General features: G+C 39.2%; 1 protein-coding gene across 5 annotated transcripts in view; it reads right to left on the bottom strand.

The window, feature by feature from the left end:
* Window positions 1–13,957, bottom strand: part of LanA (laminin subunit alpha) — a 119,522-nt gene that overhangs the window by 21,087 nt on the left and 84,478 nt on the right. For all 5 annotated transcript variants that reach the window (XM_071681747.1, XM_071681748.1, XM_071681750.1 and 2 more), the window contains 5 exons: window positions 13,296–13,464; window positions 8,367–8,522; window positions 7,965–8,189; window positions 5,307–5,526; window positions 3,122–3,221 (listed from right to left, as the gene is read on the bottom strand). In XM_071681747.1, coding sequence (XP_071537848.1) covers window positions 3,122–3,221; window positions 5,307–5,526; window positions 7,965–8,189; window positions 8,367–8,522; window positions 13,296–13,464 — 870 coding nt within the window. The remainder of the gene's footprint in view (window positions 1–3,121; window positions 3,222–5,306; window positions 5,527–7,964; window positions 8,190–8,366; window positions 8,523–13,295; window positions 13,465–13,957) is intronic.

The following is a 13,957-nucleotide window of genomic DNA, read 5'->3' as shown; positions in this document are numbered from 1 at the left end:
CTCCTAACTCTATCTTAAACACCATCTCACCAGACATACACCCACGTGACACTACAATCCCAAGAAATACACAAGTTACACTTTCTCCTCTATGCTCTAGACACCACCCATCTTGACAACATTACAAACACTGTTTCAACACATCTCAAGTACCACAGTTAAGACACTGAACACTTAGTGCTCAGTTAACCCACATACTCCACACAAAGACACATGCTCAACATTATTGCTCTTTATGACCTGTGATCCTGTCAGCTCGATGTGATACATTCTTCAGGACTCCCAGAACCTTCGTCCCCTTCCCCACTCTATGACTGACACACTTACTCTTCCATAGTTTCACTCATTTCCATATGCACTCCCAGATATCTTAAACACTTCACTTCCTCCAATTTTTCTCCATTCAAACTTATGTACCAACTTGTCCCTTGACCTAGCTGAACATAATAACCTTATTTTCTCAACTTTATCCTTTCAGACACCCTTCCAAACTCAGTCACCAACATCTGCTGTTTCTCACTCGAGTCTGCCGCCAGAGGCATATCATCAGCAAACAACAACTGACTCACTTCCCAGGCCCTCCCATCCCACACAGACTGCATACTTGGCCCTCTCTCCAAGACTTTTGTAATTACCTCCGTCATCACCGCATCCATAAAAAAACTGAACAAATATGGTGACATCACACATCCCTGCTGCAGATCAACCTTCACCCAGAACCATTCACTCTCCTCTCTTCCAGATTGTGCACAAGCCTTACAACCTTAATAAAAACTTCTCACTGCTTCAAGCAGCTTTCCTCCCACAATGAATATTCTTAAGACCTTCCACAAAACATCTCTATCAGCTGCATCATATGCCTTCTCCATATCCACAACTGCCACATACAGATCATTCTGTATTTCAAAGTACTTCTCATATACAATCTTTAAAGCAAACACCTGATCCATGTAATCTCTACCACTTCTGAATCCACACTGCTCCTCCCTCAATCTGATGCTCGGTACATGCTTTCACCCCCTAAATCAATACCCTCTCATACAACTTACCAGGTATGCTCAACAAACTTATACCTCTGCAGTTTGAATATTCACCTATGTCCACAGTGCCTTTATACAATGGCACTATACAAACATTCTGCCAATCCTCAGATGCCTTACCATGATCCATACATACAATGAAAATCCTTACCTACCAGTCAACAACAGTCACCCCCTTTCTTAATAGATTCAAATGCAATGCCTTTCACTGACAGCCTTACAGCATTCCATCTTACACAAGGCCTTCACCGCCCTTTCTCTCTTCATCATAACACTCTCCACGACTCTCACTTTGCATACCACCCTAACCAAAACACCCAACATCTGTTACTCTTATCACCAAACACATTTGACAGTCTTTCAAAATACTCACTCAATTTCCTCCTCACTTCACTAACTGTTAACACTTCCCCTTTTGCCCCCTTCAATGATGTTCCCATGTGTTCTCTTGTCTTTTGCACATTACTTACCTCTTTCCTGATCATCTTATCCTCCCTAAAGTTTACTGATACTCGCTCACCCCAACTCTTATTTGAACTCTTTTTTTGTCCCCTGCACCTTCCTCTTAACCTCCAGCTACATTCTCTTATACATCTCCCGATCATTTGCACTCTTTCCCTGTAAGTACCACCCAAACACCTCTCTTTTCTCTCTCACTGGCAACTTTACTTCTTCATACCACAACTCACTACACCTTTTAATTTGCCCACCTCCCATCTCTTGCACATGCTAACACACCCCTAAATACCTCCCACTTCTCTACCAATGCCCTCTTTTTCTTTATTCTCATCTTTTACCATTCTTCACTTAATCTATCCTGGTATTTCTTCACATAAGTCTCTTTTCTAAACTCACTTACTCTCACCACTCTCTTCTTCCCAACACTGCTTCCTCTTTTTTGAAAATCTCAACAAATCTTCATCCTCGCCTCCACAATATGATGATCAGACATCCCACCAGCTGCCCCTCTAGGCATGATTACATCCAAAAATCTCTCTCTTTTATATGCTTGTCGATTAATATATAGTCCAATATGACCACTAATCATCTCTCCTGCTCACACACATACACTTGTGTATATATCTCTTTTTAAACAAGGTATTCTTAATCACCAGCCCTTTTTCAGCACACAACACAATCATGCTCTCAACTGCAACATTACTTACCTTCACCTTTAAATCCCCTATCACTCATGCAAAGTTTTGTACATCAAAACTGCTGACACACTCATTCAGCTGCTCCCAAAACACTTGCCTCAAATGATCTTTCTTCTCATGGTCAAGTGCATACAACACTAATAATCACCCATCTCTTGCCATCCACTTCAGTTTTACCCACATCAATCTAGAATTTACTTCCTTACACTCCATCATACACTCCCACAACTGCTACTCCTTCCTTAGCTCTTGTTCTCTCATCAACTCCTGACTTTACTCCTAAGACATTTCCAAACCATCCTTCCCCTCTACTCTTGAGCTTTGTTTCACTCAGAGCCAGTCAGGTTTCTTTCCTCAAACATACTACCTACCTCTCCTCTGTTCTCATCTTGGTTACATCTACACACATTAAGACACTCATTTTTTATAAAATTCCCTGCCTTTTCCCTGGTGGGATTTCATTTTCCACTTTCTCATGAGAACCCTGATTGGAGAAACTAAGAGCATGGGAGAAAGGGCTGGTTTGAGCATGACTTTCAATGTTGCAAGATCCTATGTCTCTCTTTCTCATTTCAAAAGGGAACTGTGAGCCAAATTATGCTGCCAATGGTTTACGATGGCATTCTTTGGTATGACCTTTTTCCACCTGAAGAAAGACTACAACTGAAAGCATAGGTTTTCCTGAAAATTCTAAGGAATTTAATGCATAAATGAATAAGATAGTCAGTGTGATAAAACCACATCTGTCTTTTGTTTTTCCAGTAAAAACATCTAAGGAAAGGAATATATAATTCCATAACCCATCCATAAAGATATAGAAACTTCATCAGTAGTTAGAGAAACAGAAAATTAGATCAAATTAGTAAGTGGGAGCATGTAAAAGAATTGGAATTCAAGATAAAACTGAAAGGTAATTGTACTAACTTGTAAGACTTAAAATCATCAATGTCAAGACACAGTTCATTATGTTCACGAGTAGCAATGACAACATGCCATTCACTGTCATTGTACTTGTCATAGGAACCTGAAAAACAAGATATAAATATTGTAACAAAGCAAAAAACTGCATGAAAAAATATATATAACAGATCTCTATACAACCAGCAACACATTCTAATACACTATATGAACAATCCATACACATACTTTAGTATGTACACCAGTACTTTCTACATCAGTCTCATAACATCTCTTTCCCAAAAACTTTTAACAGAATCACTTGAACCCTGCAAGCCAATCTAATCAATTCTACAACAATCTCATCAGCATACATCAATTCATCAAAATCACATTCAACCCTTTTTTCTTAATTTTACCTCTCAGTCATATCAAGCATTCTACTATGAACTTTGCCAAACCAAACATGCTGTCCAATGAGAGAAAATTTGCTTAACAAAAACACTTGGGAGACTCCACCAATGAAGATGTAGAACACGCATATGTACTTCATAAACTGGTCAACCTAATCATGCTTCTCCCTCATTTTAGCATGAATAGCAAAATATTTCTAATCATATTCATGATATTCATCACCTGTGCCTGTTTATGAAACAAGAGCAGACTGTAAATTTTAGTCAAAAGAAAAAAGGAAACAAACATTACATCATGAAGGGGTTAAAATCCTGGCACATCATGGCCATTTAAATCTACTGCGCATTCAGTGACTCGCAGCATCATCCTTATATTTCATTTTCCTCCACTGTGCTTAAAGATTTCTTTTTTCTGACATTATATTAAAAAATCACTCTTCAGGGTCTTCTGGTATGTCCAAAATGGATTCACCTCAAAATTTTCAAACTCTACAATGGAGTACTCCTTAAAGAAGTTCTCTCTCCAACTCTCTTTAATCTTTTCCTGTATGACTTCTCTCCACTCCCATAAACTACATTTCTTCAACTCTTCAATTTTTTTCCTGTATGACTTCTCTCCACTCTCATAAACTACAGAGTGAAACACTTGTCATATGTACACAACATCACAGTTGAATCACAGCATCTCAACATTACACATGCAAAAACATACATGCAACATCACATCAAGCAATTAGAACACTAGTTTGCTCAAAACAGAATGCCTGCATCCCAACAAAAATCAACACATCACCCTCTTAAACCTTGGCAAGTACAAGTGCAACTTGCACCGTCCCATTACCCTGAGTGATCAATCACTCTCACACAACAAAAGCCAACCAATCTAGGAATCACTTATGATACACACATGATGTTCACTCCCCACATGAAAACTATTACTACAGACATCATTAACATACTAAACACCTTTTGAACCCCTATGGACACCAGTTTCAGACATGACCAAGAATCCTTTGGTACCCTCAACACACAATTCATCCATTCCACCCAAAACTACTTTCAAAAGTAAACATAAAACTAAAAACCACACAAACCCTTGTATTCAGAACAATTACCAGCTGCTTGACAACCAAACACATTCAACACCTGCACAAGAAAAAGTACTTCCAATACAATGCCAGCTCAATATGCTCTGCATTTAGTTTTATGCAACTGCACTGACTCCCTCCTACCTAAGCCACTTCAACCACTAACTTCCACCCAGAAATGAAAAACCCATCCATTCCTCACACTTTAGCAATCTTTACTCAAAACTCCCTCTATCCACAGGAAACAGCACACTGTCAAAACTTATTCACACCATAATAACTTTACAAATACCAAACAATCATCCCCGAGGCCCAATTCTGAGCTCCATTCCACCAAATATACACCGATATGAGAATACACTTCCTACATGTGTATATCATACTTTCTCCTCTATGCTCTATTCAGCACCCATCTCTTCAACATTACAAATGTCAGTTCAATATATCTCTGAACCCTTCATATCCAAACTGCTACCTCCACACTGTTGACAATGAGCACCTACTTCTCAGCTGACCTACACTTACCACACTAAGACAAGCACACACCATCACCATACTTATGGTCCTGCCTTACATTTACCCTACTATACAAGTGCACATCAGCACCACTCTTATGGTCCTGGGTAACAAATATGGTTCACTTCCTGTAGCAGCCCCAAATAAGGGTATCCAGGGGTAGGACCTAGAGTAAGTAAAAAAAAAATACCATACCTGTAGTAAGCTCTCCTCCAGGGGCAGCACGCAGTATAAGAGCACCTTCAGCTAGAGACAGTGAGAGGTAGCTTCCTTGATTACTAGTTGACGTGTAAAAAATGAGACCATTTGGTTCATCAGTCTTGAATTTGAAAACAAGTTGCAAGCCGCTACCTTCTGGACTCTCATATTTCACATAGCCTGGAGCCAATTTATCGAAGGAAACAAGACTGGCCACCTATTGAAAGTATTGAATGTAAGGAGACTGATATTCTGTGACTGTATGTCTGTGTATATTTCCAAACTGTAATCAACAGACAACTGTAAAATAAATTTCATGAAAGTTATACAAGAGATACTAGTATATAAGCTCAGAATGACCTCCATATTAGTTCAGGTGTGAAGCATGGTTAATAATCTTTAAGAGGTTCTGTACATGCTCTACAATTTAGATTACTTAACATTTTGGATCTAAATACAGCTGAAAGTGTAAACTAAGTACAATAAAACCTCTGTTATCTATAATTCAAGATAACAAAATGTTTAGACCAATGAGTGTTCTTTAGTTTCAGTTGGCAACCTTCCAATATCTTAAAAAAAAATTTAAGAATTAAAAAACATGTAAAAATATTTCAAATCATGCACACACTGTGTTGCAGCGATTAGTGTACTCATTATCCACTGTTTTGACACAGTTGATTGTTTACTGTCTCCCATGTGCCTTCTAGCAGTATGGTATGCTGGTCTTGCCAATTTGTGTAATTTGCACTATCTTGATTACTACTGTGGACAATGGCCCCTTTCAAGCAGCATCATCAATTGTCTGACACCTCCTCAAAACCGTCTAGATTTCACACAAAGTGCAAAAGGAATGTCTTAAGCACTGAAAAGATGTGGCTTTGTATAAGAAACAAACTGAGGCCAAAACCAGGGCGGCACTAGTGAAAAATTTCATCGCTGGCATTATGACAGCTTACAACATCACCAAGGAGTAGAGGAAGATCAACGTTAAGTTGTGCTTATTTGCTTACATATATCAGTGCTTTCTCTACATAAAATATTCACATATAGGAAAAATATTCTAAAATGAGTGTGCAGTAGAAAGTGCACCAAAACTTTTGTGAGGGTTGGTGGGCAGGGTAAGCATGCATCCTGAGAGGAACATGCCACATTCTGCCAGCAGGTCAGTCTCACAGTTACCACAGATGTGTGCAGATCTGTCCTATTTGTGCAATTTGGGTATACCTGATAATATAATTTTCTTACAATAAGCTGTGTTTGTGTTTGTAAATATGGCATCCAAATACCCAGTGACATCTATCCCAGAATCAGTAGTTAAATGGAAGAGAACCTTTCTGACCTTACAAACGAAGCCAGAATTTATACAACACACTGACGCTGATAAATAAACATGTGAATTGTAAAAATTGCACTAAAACATCATTGACGGTTGGCAGGTGAAGCAAGCCTGGGTTGTGGGCGGAGTGCACCACATTCACGCAAGCAGGTCAGTCTTGTTATCATTGTTGTGTGAGAATTCGTGCAACTTGGGCAATATGAGTTTATCTTTTAATTGATTTTCCAGCAACCTGCTGTGTTTGTGTTTACTGATATGGCATCCAAATATCCAACAACTTCTAACCCAGAACCAGCAGTTAAACAGAGGAGAACCTCTCGAATCCTAGAACCGAAGGTAGAAATCTTACAATACGGTGATGCTGGTGAGGGATCAACAGCACTCGGGTAAGTTTACAACCTAAGAGAATCTACAATCTGCAACATAAAGAATAATGCAAATAAAATTCGAAGTGCTGTGGTCCACTCTACTCCACTGTCTGCCAAGGTAACCACAAGGATTAGAAATCCACTTAAGAGAAAATGCACTCTTTATACATAGAGTATGAGAGAACAAAGAAAAGCAGCCTTAGTAACCTTCATTTCAGGGCCAAAGCTTTGAAGATTGATGAGTATCTATGTAAAGAAGACAATACAGCTAAGCCAGAGCCATTTCAAGCAAGTAAAGGATTGCTAGATAAGTTTATTAAACATTAGAAGCTGCATGACATGATGGTAACAAGAGATCCCACCAGTGCGACATACAATTTTTCTTTAAGCAAGGTTTTCACAGAACATAAACCCACATAAATCAAGGAATGAGCAATATTTGAATGATTTAATATATTTAAAAGAACTTGAATAACAAGAATTTTGTTGTCCAATAAGGCAGATTTCCCTAAGCATTTCAGATAACAGAGGTGTTACTGTGTTCAGACACTATCTTATTACGTTTTAATGACTTTTTAATAAGAGTTTTGAATTTGAAAACCTTAAGTAAAATAATGGTATATGATATGTATTTGTATATAGTATGTAGCTGTTTCTGAGATTCAAAGAAACATATTAAAATTTTTGCACAATAAGTAAAACTTATGAGGCTCTCAAACATACTGATCATCATATGTAGAGTTAAGCTACAAAACTGAAAAGATACACATATGAAGATAACCATCATAATACTACCCTTACAAAAAGCAGTTTTGAAGATTCTACAAATCAATTAAGGAGAAAAATTATCAAGAACATTTGCAAAAAAATCAAAATTCCTAAAATGTATCAAGTTTCTTACATGCAAGATACGATAGTAATATATGATAAGCATTAATCTAATAACCAAACCTGAACTGGACAACCAGGAGCTGTGCTGAGGGACTCTGTGCTCTTGGAAAGGTCTACAGACACAGAAGATATGAGAATTTTATCAATGCAGCCATTAAAGTCATCATTTGTAGTGTCAATAAAATCATGTTCTCCAGGGTAGCCACCAAAGAACATTGAGTCTGGAACATTTGAGAATTCTTCAGCAGGCCCTGGAGATTCTGCCTGAATTGTCTCTGAAGCAATCTGCAGTACCATGATAGAGAAAAATATTTAACGGTTAGCCAGATCATCAATCAAGCATTAAGGAGTAATGCAATTTCATAAAGTCTCTATTAAGCAATTCTAGCTACGCAATGCTTCCGTTCAACATCACTGATAATAAAATCAAATGGACATGTCTTTGAGAGCTTGATCTCTTACCTTTAGTATACCATTACGCTGCTGCCTGGCAACATCAACGCGGTGCCATTCTCCATCATGGTACTTATTACTCGATTTCATAGTGACCACACCAGACCCCAGGTTGTACTGGAATATTACATAACCTTCTTCCAGTGTCACTGCCATGTACTGTCCCTGTGGAAATTAATGTCGGCTCATATCAGCATAAAATAATGTTAACTGCTTAATATCAATACTGCAAAACAATACTTCAAACTATGAAATTTATCACCCAACTGATGATCAATTGGTACTAATACCTTTGAGATAACAAATAGGCTGAACTCATGTATCCTACAAGAAAAAATCTATCTACATCTGTGAGTGACTAAACTACAGATGCCTAGTATGTGTTTTAGTTAAGATGGTTATACATACATCAAATATTCCATGGTTTTCTTGGGGCATTGTTTCTGAAATAATGTTAGCCACCTCAACATCCAAAACAGCCACCATCTTTCATGATGGATGCAAATAGTGACCTTCAATTACACTTCTTTTTTTGCATAGATGTTAACAATAGAATTTTCCAATTTGAATGACTGAGGGGTTAATTTTCATGTTTCTAATTGTGCAGAAGCATTTGGCAACTAATGCTATGGCCACTGCAGGATGCATATGGAATCAATCAACACTGTTCCAGCCAGAAACTCAAAGGTGTGCCAACATGGGAATGAATTAAAAAAAAAATGAAATGCATCAGCTCTGCTCTACCTCGCTAATGCAGGAGACAGCAACAAAGTATAATATAATATATATATATATATTTTTTCTTTCATACTATTCGCCATTTCCCGCGTCAGCGAGGTAGCGTTAAGAACAGAGGACTGGGCCTCTGAGGAAACATCCTCATCCAGCCCCCTTCTCTGTTCCTTCCTTTGGAAAAAAAAGAAAGATCATGAGAGGCAAGTGTTTTGGGAGCAGCTGAATGAGTGTGTTAGTGGTTTTGATGCACAAGACCGGGTTATAGTAATGGGTGATTTGAATGCAAAGGTGAGTAATGTGGCAGTTGAGGGAATAATTGGTATACATGGGGTGTTCAGTGTTGTAAATGGAAATGGTGAAGAGCTTGTAGATTTATGTGCTGAAAAAGGACTGGTGATTGGGAATACCTGGTTTAAAAAGCGAGATATACATAAGTATACGTATGTAAGTAGGAGAGATGGCCAGAGAGCATTATTGGGGTGACAGGCGCGCGAAAGAGAGACTTTTGGATGTTAATGTGCTGAAAGGTGCAACTGGAGGGATGTCTGATCATTATCTTGTGGAGGATAAGGTGAAGATTTGTATGGGTTTTCAGAAAAGAAGAGTGAATGTTGGGGTGAGGAGGGTGGTGAGAGTAAGTGAACTTGGGAAGGAGACTTGTGTGAGGAAGTACCAGGAGAGACTGAGTACAGAATGGAAAAAGGTGAGAACAATGGAAGTAAGGGGAGTGGGGAGGAATGGGATGTATTTAGGGAATCAGTGATGGAGTGCGCAAAAGATGCTTGTGGCATGAGAAGCGTGGGAGGTGGGTTGATTAGAAAGGGTAGTGAGTGGTGGGACGAAGAAGTAAGATTATTAGTGAAAGAGAAGAGAGAGGCATTTGGACGATTTTTGCAGGGAAAAAATGCAATTGAGTGGGAGATGTATAAAAGAAAGAGACAGGAGGTCAAGAGAAAGGTGCAAGAGGTAAAAAAGAGGGCAAATGAGAGTTGGGGTGAGAGAGTACCATTAAATTCTAGGGAGAATAAAAAGATGTTCTGGAAGGAGGTAAATAAAGTGCGTAGGACAAGGGAGCAAATGGGAGCTTCAGTGAAGGGCGCTAATGGGGAGGTGATAACAAGTAGTGGTGATGTGAGGAGATGGAGTGAGTATTTTGAAGGTTTGTTGAATGTGTTTGATGATAGAGTGGCAGATATAGGGTGTTTTGGTCGAGGTGGTGTGCAAAGTGAGAGGGTTAGGGAAAATGATTTGGTAAACAGAGAAGAGGTAGTAAAAGCTCTGTAGAAGATGAAAGCCGGCAAGGCAGCAGGTTTGGATGGTACTGCAGTGGAATCTATTAAAAAAGGGGGTGACTGTATTGTTGACTGGTTGGTAAGGTTATTTAATGTATGTATGACCCATGGTGAGGTGCCTGAGGATTGGCGGAATGCGTGCATAGTGCCATTGTACAAAGGCAAAGGGGATAAGAGTGAGTGCTCCAATTACAAAGGTATAAGTTTGTTAAGTATTCCTGGGAAATTATATGGGAGGGTATTGATTGAGAGGGTGAAGGCATGTACAGAGCATCAGATTGGGGAAGAGCAGTGTGGTTTCAGAAGTGGTAGAGGATGTGTGGATCAGGTGTTTGCTTTGAAGAATGTATGTGAGAAATACTAAGAAAAGCAAATGGATTTGTATGTAGCATTTATGGATCTGGAGAAGGCATATGATAGAGTTGATAGAGATGCTCTGTGGAAGGTATTAAGAATATATGGTGTGGGAGGCAAGTTGTTAGAAGCAGTGAAAAATTTTTATCGAGGATGTAAGGCATGTGTACGTGTAGGAAGAGAGGAAAGTGATTGGTTCTCAGTGAATGTAGGTTTGCGGCAGGGGTGTGTGATGTCTCCATGGTTGTTTAATTTGTTTATGGATGGGGTTGTTAGGGAGGTGAATGCAAGAGTTTTGGAAAGAGGGGCAAGTATGAAGTCTGTTGTGGATGAGAGAGCTTGGGAAGTGAGTCAGTTGTTGTTCGCTGATGATACAGCGCTGGTGGCTGATTCATGTGAGAAAATGCAGAAGCTGGTGACTGAGTTTGGTAAAGTGTGTGAAAGAAGAAAGTTAAGAGTAAATGTGAATAAGAGCAAGGTTATTAGGTATAGTAGGGTTGGGGGTCAAGTCAATAATAATAATATAATATAATATATATATATATATATCTTATTCATTTATTTTGCTCTGTCGCTGTCTCCCGCGTTAGCAAGGTAGCGCAAGGAAACAGACGAAAGAAATGGCCCAACCCACCCCCATACACATGCACACACACACACACGTCCACACACGCAAATATACACACCCACACATCCCAACGTACACACATATATACACACACAGACACACACATATACACACATGCACACAATTCACACTGTCTGCCCCTACTCACCCCCATCGCCACCCCGCCACACATGGAATAACATCCCCCTCCCCCCTCATGTGCGTGAGGCAGCGCCAGGAAAAGACAACAAAGGCCCCATTCGCTCACACTCAATCTCCAACTGTCATGCAATAATGCCCGAAACCACAGCTCCCTTTCCACATCCAGGCCCCACACAACTTTCCATGGTTTACCCCAGACGCTTCACATGCCCTGATTCAATCCACTGACAGCACGTTGACCCCGGTATACCACATCGATCCAATTCACTCTATTCCTTGCCCGCCTTTCACCCTCCTACATGTTCAGGCCCCGATCACTCAAAATCTTTTTCACTCCATCTTTCCACCTCCAATTTGGTCTCCCACTTCTCCTCGTTCCCTCCACCTCTGACACACATATCCTCTTGGTCAATCTTTCCTCACTCATTCTCTCCATGTGCCCAAACCATTTCAAAACACCCTCTTCTGCTCTCTCAACCACGCTCTTTTTATTTCCACACATCTCTCTTACCCTTACATTACTTACTCGATCAAACCACCTCACACCACATACTGTCCTCAAACATTTCATTTCCAGCACATCCACCCTCCTGCGCACAACTCTATCCATAGCCCACGCCTCGCAACCATACAACATTGTTGGAACCTCTATTCCTTCAAACATACCCATTTTTGCTTTCCGAGATAATGTTCTCGACTTCCACACATTCTTCAAGGCTCCCAGGATTTTCGCCCCCTCCCCCACCCTATGATTTACTTCCGCTTCCATGGTTCCATCCACTGCCAGATCCACTCCCAGATATCTAAAACACTTTACTTCCTCCAGTTTTTCTCCATTCAAACTTACCTCCCAATTGACTTGACCCTCAACCCTACTGTACCTAATAACCTTGCTCTTATTCACATTTACTCTTAACTTTCTTCTTTCACACACTTTATATACTTTATATACTTATATACTTTATATATATTTTTTTTTTTCATAGTATTCGCCATCTCCCACGTTGGCGAAGTAACAATAAGAACAGAGGACTGAGCTTTGAGGGAAATTCTCACTTGGCCCCCTTCTCTGCTCCTCCTTTTGGAAAATTAAGAATGAGAGGGGAGGATTTCCAGCCCCCCGCTCCCTCCCCTTTTAGTTGCCTTCTACAACACGCAGGGAATACCTGGGAAGTATTCTTTCTCCCCTATCCCCAGGGATTAGAGAGAGAGAGAGAGAGAGAGAGAGAGAGGGGAGAGTATATGTACAAATGTCAAACATAAAGTTAGTAATAAAGTATACTTATACGTCGTTTCATTTATAAAAGAATAAAAGCGACTCTTTTCCTGTTTCACAAATCTAGCTTGGCTGTAATGATCAATAGCATAATTATCCAGCTAAGAGTTACAGTAAATAATTCTTTGTTATAATTCTGGTAAAACTGTTCTGTGAACAATGTAGTAGTACATCAAATCTAATGTTTTTCATTAAATATTTTTACAATATACAGTATTCGAACCACAAATCTATAGAGTCTTCTTTCTAAAATCAACAGAATTCCAAAAATCCATACATTTCATGGTGTTATACATAACAGATTTTCAAACCTTGATTGGTATTAAGGTAAACTAGGAAAAGAACAACATAAAGTAGAAAGGAAGTAGAGGTAATAAGTAATAAAGAGGGGAAGAACTGGGGGTGAAGAATACAATTTCTGAAATAGCTTTCTGTATGATTCTCTACACTTGTTCAATGCACAACTATTTCATCTATTGGTCCATAATTGCATTTACAGATATTATACTTACAGGACTTCCATGAATCATAAACAAAATACCATCTTCAGCATAAGTCTTGAAACTCAACTGTAAATCAAATAGTCTCTCAAAACGGTAACCATCTCGTGTGTCCATGGCTGCATATCCATTCCCATCAAAACGAAGGCCAGTTGGAGGTACCAGATCAACAAGGCGATCCCTGGAAAATGAACATTACTATTGCTTACTGTTGATAAAAAGTGACAATTTTTTTTTCATACATATTTGCCATTTCCCATGTTAGTGAGGTAGCATTAAGAACAGAGGACTGAGCCCCAGAGAGAAAATCCTCACTTGGCCCCGTTCTCTGGAAAAGTAAAAAAAACTGGAGGGGAGGATTTCCAGCCCCCCAATCCCTCCCCTTTTAGTCGCCTTCTACAACATGCAGGGAATAGATGGGAAGTATTCTCTCTCCCCTATCCCCAGGGACAAAAGAGTGACAAAATAAATCACATAATTTTGTACTATATTTGCTATATTTTCTTTTCACTGTCAATAAAACACCAATCAAACATTCTAATTTCTTATAACAAAATATATCTACACAAACATGCATGATTATCATTATGGTCAACAGAAACATAAAGTTTGATTCTTAGTTTCTAAATAGCAATTAAATTGCATACAAAACTCATATACTTTATCTCAGAAGC

Source organism: Panulirus ornatus, chromosome 33 (genome assembly GCF_036320965.1).
Source record: "Panulirus ornatus isolate Po-2019 chromosome 33, ASM3632096v1, whole genome shotgun sequence".
Classification (NCBI taxonomy): domain Eukaryota; kingdom Metazoa; phylum Arthropoda; class Malacostraca; order Decapoda; family Palinuridae; genus Panulirus; species Panulirus ornatus.
Note: the sequence above shows the minus strand (reverse complement) of the source record. Positions and strands in the feature narration are given on the sequence as shown.